The sequence below is a fragment of the Babylonia areolata genome, chromosome 6 (genome assembly GCF_041734735.1).
Source record: "Babylonia areolata isolate BAREFJ2019XMU chromosome 6, ASM4173473v1, whole genome shotgun sequence".
In the NCBI taxonomy this organism is placed as follows: domain Eukaryota; kingdom Metazoa; phylum Mollusca; class Gastropoda; order Neogastropoda; family Buccinidae; genus Babylonia; species Babylonia areolata.
Genome location: NC_134881.1, coordinates 23,449,867 through 23,456,095, shown reverse-complemented (window position 1 = coordinate 23,456,095; position 6,229 = coordinate 23,449,867). Strand labels below are relative to the sequence as shown.

The following is a 6,229-nucleotide window of genomic DNA, read 5'->3' as shown; positions in this document are numbered from 1 at the left end:
AAAACAACAACGAAGAAGAAGAAGGGGCCTCAGAATGAAGCAAATCAAGACAGTACAAGACAGGAGGAGGGGCACTCACCACCGACACGGCAGTCTCTGTGCTGATCTTGCCCTCTTTGACCATCTGCATCAGAGCCATCCGGTCCTCGTCACTCATCGTGATCTCGTAGGCCATCAGGTCGCCTGGGGCGTCAAGAACAAAGACAAAACAAAACAAAAAAATAATAACAAACAAACAAAACAAAACAAAAAATCCTTCATGGATCACGTGTGATTTCTCTTGCAGCACAACCACCAGCCACAAACCTGAAAACGCTGAGGGTGGGTGGAGAGAGGATGGGTGTAAGTGGACGGTTTCCACTACATATTATATAGCCATTCGCATGAGACGATAAACCGAGGTCCCGTGTGCAGCATGCGCTTAGCGCACGTAAAAGAACCAACGGCAACAAAAGGGTTGTTCCTGACAAAATTCTGTAAAAAAAAAATCCACTTCGACAGGAAAAACAGATAAAATAAAAACTGCACGCAGGAAAAAATACCCCCCAAAAATGGGTGGCGCTGTTGTATAGCGACGCGCTCCCACTGGGAAGAGCAGCCCGAATTTCACACGGAGAAATCTGCTTGATAAAAAGAAATACAAAATACAAATAATAACGATCCAAATGATAGTTTGCTCACCATCAGAAACGATAGTCCGTCGAAGCGAAAGTTGTGCGCTGGAAACACACGCACACACGCACGTATGTACACACACACACACACACACACACACACACACACACACACACACACACACACGAGGCTTGTAAGGACCTCGTTACCATGACAGCTAATCGCAATTTCTCTAAACTTTCGACGAAAAGAATCATTTCCCTGTGGAAAAAAAAGAAGCAGAGATCCTGGATTGCCGCCCTTCGTGGAGTCGATATTTCCCCGCTGATATCTCCAAGTTGCTGTTCTTGTTAATGTGGTTGTTTTGTTGTTGTTGTTGTTGTTTTGTTAGTTCTTGTTGTTGCTGTTGTAATATTCATGGCGTTTGACGATCCTTTCTCCAAGTGAACCTAGTGAAGTGTCACTCCACTTCAAGAGGTGTCAACCAAACACAAAAAATAAATACACAAATAAATAAATAAGCAATCAAAAGGAAAATCCACACCAAAAAAACGAAAAGAGAATGCGAATCGTGTGTTTATCCCGACTGCGCTCTCCAGGGATATGAAAAGCAAGGAAAGCTTTTTTTTTTCCCCTGTCAAAATGTCAATTTAACGGGGTGTGTTAACACTCTGCTGATAGGGTTAGAAGTGCGTATGTGTGTGCATGCGTGTGCGCGTGAGAGTGTGTGTGTGTGTGTGTGTGTGAAAACGATACAGTGCAAACCCATAAACAAAACACGCACCCAAGTACACTGTCTCACACACGAGCACGCACGCGCTCACACACACACACACACACACACACACATTCTAATCAACCTGTAACTAGTGCTAGGATTTCAGAAAACTACATTCAAAAACACGACCAATTTCAACCGTGAGCATCATTTTAATGACGTCCCCTGCAGAAATCAAAATTACAAACGAAAACACACACACACACACAATAACCCTATTTTTCCCCGTTCCAACAACATCACTAAATAGATATTTTCCGCCCCAAAACAATAACACAGAATAGTTTTCCCTACAACGAGGTGTTTTTGTATTGTTGTTTGTTTGGGGTTTTTGTTTTTTGGGGGGGGGGGTTGTTGTTTGTTTTGGGTTTTGTTTTGTTTTTGTTTTTTTTGGTTTTGTTTTTTGTTTGTTTGTTTTAGCTTTTCAGCAATGTACAATCAACCAATCGATACCTACCTTGCTGCTGTTTGTAGGCATTCTTTCTGCCAGACTTCCGGATTCCCAGGTTCCTCAGGAAGCGGCCAATGGTGGAGCCTTTCTTCTTCCCATCATCTACCTGACTCGCTCCTTCTGGAACATATGTCACAGTCTTTATAACAGTAACACACACACACACGCGGCGCGCGCAATAGACACATACATGTACGCGCACACGTACGCGCGCACGCACGCACACACACACACACACACACACACACACACACACCAAAGAGAGAGAAGAGAAGACAAGACAATGGTTTGTTTGTTAGGCCTTCGGCCCATAACAAAGGAGTGGGCCACAAACAAAATATCACACAGAGACAGACAGACAAACAGAGACAGAGACAGAGAAACGGAGACAGAACAAGAACATGAACAAGAAATGTTCATGGCATATGCCTATACAGCCCCAGTCAAAATTTTATGAGAGGCGGTTAGGGAACACACAATTCAGTACAGCATGAGGTGAAACTTGTGTAGGAAAATTCAACACATTCGGGCGGATAATTCATGTTGCTATGAAATGTTTTCAGGAGAAGGACAACAAATCATCACCGATTCAACACAGAAAGGAGAGAGCTGGGGAAAGAGAGAGGGGGAGGGGGGGAATCCCATGATTTCAGCAGAAACAATAAGAGAGAGGGCGAGAGGGATGGAGAGAGACAGACAGACAGAAAGAGAGAGAGACACAGACACAGAGAGAGAGAGAGAGGGAGAGAGAGAGAGAGAGAGAGAAGTTATGGATGTCATGACAGAGAGTTTGACAAAAAGAATTAAGCACTGGGGTTAGTTATGTAATGTTCATTCTTTGCTGATTGAAAATAATTTCAACGAAGAGAAAGAGGGAGAAGGAAAGACAGACAGACCGACCGATAGACAGACAGAGACAGAGTGAGAAACAAAGAGAGCGAAAGAGACTTTCTGACACATGGACCCCAGAAAATAATGACGGGTAGACGAAGCAAGGAACTGAGACAATCTAAATGAAATCAGACGAAGACAGACAAATACACAGACAGACAGACAGACAGACAGACAGACAAAGTGAGACACACGGAGAGAGAGAAAAATATATTTTTTCTGACACAAGCACATTAAGAACAAACAGCAAGGAACTGAGAGACAAGGCAAAGTCAGACGGAGACAGACACATACACAGACAGGCAAAGCACACAGACACACAGACACAGACACACACACAGACACACACACACACACACACACACACACACACACACACACACACACACACACAAGGAATGGTGAAGAAATAATTGTTGCAGAAAGGAAGAGTCATTGCATAACATGTGCCACAGACGCCACAGAGAGAGACAGGGACATAGATACATAGAGGGCATAAAGAGAGACACACACACAGAGGTGTGTACAGAGAGACGAGACAACATTCTTTATTTCCCAGGATAATACATAACCACTGGTGCGTTTCTATTTTTTTCTCTTTTCTTTTCTTCTTCATTCAGTCCCCGCCCTGAATCGGATGTACTCTACACAATGCTAAATGCTAATAAGAGAGACAGAGACACACACAGAGACAGAGCGAGAGAAACAGAGACAGACACATAGAAAGACAGAGATAGGGGGGGAGACAGAGACAGACACAAAGGCACAGTGACAGATAGAGAGAGAGGGGGGCAGAGGAAGAGAGAGGGGGGGGGACAGAGAAGGGGGACAGAGAGAGAGAGGGAGAGAGAGGGGGAGAGAGAGGGAGGGAGAGAGAGAGGGGAGAGAGAGGGGGAGAGAGGGAGGGAGAGAGAGGGGGGACAGAGAAGGGGGACAGAGAGAGAGAGGGGGAGAGAGAGGGAGGGGAGGCACAGATAGAGGGGGGTGGGAGAGCGAGAGGGGAGACAGAGAGGGGGGGGAGCAGAGAGAGAGAGAGAGGGAGGGAGAGAGAGGAAGGGAGAGAGAGAGAGAGTCACGGAAATAGATATCTCTATCAACGTGTTCAAGACAACAGCCATAACATCTCCTGATAGACCCAGAAATGTCACCGGCATCCTCATCGATTTCGAGTCTTTTTTTGAAACACACACACACACACACACACACACACACACACACACACACACACACACACACACACACACACACACACACACACACACACACACACACACAAACACAAGCACAGAGAGACAGAGACAGAGGTTGAGAGAGCATGAGCTTTGAATAAGAAAGAATGAAGAAAGGAATATGTGAAAAAAAGCTCTTTATTTCCTTTCTTTGTTCATGTTCAGCAGCCTATGTAATGGCTGAACACACGCACAGTGTGTGTGTGTGTGTGTGTGTGTGTGTGTGTGTGTGTGTGTGTGTGTGTGTGTGTGTGTGTGTGTGTGTGTCTATAGCCCAGGAATATGAAAGAAGAAAACAAAAACAGTTATCGAAGATACAATGAATTTTACAGACTCCAGAAGCAGCACAGCTCACTCTTGTTAACAGTGTGCAAGATTCTTCGGGTAAATGGAAATTCTTTGCTCAGCCACTCATGCATCATAAAACCGGCATGTGTTTAGATATCAGCAGGGGGGGGGGGGGGGGGGAGTTCGCATGCTGATCAAGGAGTTGTGTTTTCAGAAATGTGTCCTGTTCAACGGCAAAACATCTTCGCAAGCTCCGTCTGCTAAATCCGTCTTGTCCTTCAAACACAGTTTAATGCACCGGAATAGGATTTCATGCCAGAATACAGCACAGCTCTTGTTGTTTCTTCGTGCGCTGGATCATTCCGATCATACACGTGGCGAGGGTCGATTCCATGCCTCCGTATGCAAATCAGTCCAGGCACGTGACCATACGAGGTCGTTCAGGGTGGAAGCGTTTTCGCTTCGGGGTTCAGTTGATTCGAGGGTTTTACGATTTCGCCAGAAAATAATCCGTCTAGAGAATTCTCATGACGCTTACAACAGTATTGGAAACGAACATTTCCGAAGTATTCACGGCCTTGATTTAGCTCAGTAAAAACTACAGTTCTTTAGGGGGAAAAAGCCGAATCGGTTTACGACGCCATCTTTCTTTGTCGCCAGAAGGTCACGACCTTGACCTCCTCGCTTCCGATGGACCCGCTGTAAAGAAAACACGTTGAGCTTCGTTTTTCAAGTGCTAGCGCTCCATCATTCAAGGGTGTCTGTCACACGTACAGTACAGGAGGAACAGTAGCAAACCAGCCTGGAGCCAGTTGCATTGCTCGGACGGAAGAGCCTAGTATGGTCGTAACCCGCTACTAACTGTGTGTAGTTTGGAACTGACCAATGGCGTAGTTCGGTCAACGTAGGCATTTAGTCACGTGTAACTGTCAAAAAGTTAGAACCAAGCAATGCAACTGGCACCATGGATCCAAACCTGAAATAGTGTCCAGAACTGCACAAACAACAACAGCACTGACAACACCGAGGCCACTATTTGGGGCGACAAGAACATCGCATTCGGCTCAGAGATCAGACTGATGCGCTCCTTGTTCATCTCATCATTCCTGTACATGGACTCTTGACAGTCTACCATGGGGAAGAGGATGGAAGCTAGACAGATGAGATGCTTCCGAAAGCTCCTCGGCATATTCTGTGTATGATAGTCAGCTGTGTTCGACTATGACCACCAGAACAGCAGAGGAGGTAACTGCTGTCCCGACTATCTGGGCTAGAATTTGACTATAGTGGACAGTGTCTTAACTGATCTTGCCCAACTTACATCCCCAATCTATCGGCCAAGATGGTTTTAGGATAGTCGGCATTGGAGATGGTTCCAAAAGGCCAACTAGCTCCCAAGGCTGCAGCACTAAGAGCCAGTGCAATTTCGCCTCCTAGTTTGAGAGTCATAGTCCTTCACAAAAGAAGAAGCTGTAAATGATTTCCCACTGCAATAGAGAAACCATTGATAATACATTTCTCACTTTGCTGTTGCCCTGACTGTAAATTAATGTCAGTCTGTGACATAAGCTGAGCATAATTCTAAACAGATCATACCACCAACCAAGAAGTTACAAACAGTCAGGCAAACCATCGGATCCTGTATCTCCAAACCACAGTGAGGAAACACAAATGGACCGCTGGAGAGTTCCGCGGCCATCTTGGATCATGCGCATGCGTATCGAACTTTTACTCGAAATCGCAAACAATGGCAAAGGCGATCGACACAAGCAAAGCAGCAAACATCTGTGCTGTCCTCCAGTTCTTCACTTGATAGCCTCCATTGCTAAACCAAACTGTACAATGTATGCACAATAAAAAAAAATTTAAATATAAAAAAGAACAAAAAATGAAGCAAAATGTCGAAGAAAAAGCCTTCTGTTTCGCACTTTTTTCCTCTCTCAATCGCCTTGTTGCTCGAAATTTCGGACAGCCAAT

The 6,229-nt window shown here is 45.2% G+C and overlaps 1 protein-coding gene across 1 annotated transcript in view; it reads right to left on the bottom strand.

The window, feature by feature from the left end:
* The window catches only part of LOC143283477 (uncharacterized), an 82,026-nt gene extending 76,639 nt beyond the window's left edge, over positions 1–5,387 (bottom strand). The window contains exons 1-3 of the mRNA XM_076589717.1: positions 5,330–5,387; positions 1,851–1,964; positions 80–183 (exon numbers count right to left, since the gene is read on the bottom strand). Coding sequence (XP_076445832.1) covers positions 80–183; positions 1,851–1,964; positions 5,330–5,387 — 276 coding nt within the window. The remainder of the gene's footprint in view (positions 1–79; positions 184–1,850; positions 1,965–5,329) is intronic.
* Between the last annotated feature and the right edge of the window lie 842 nt (positions 5,388–6,229).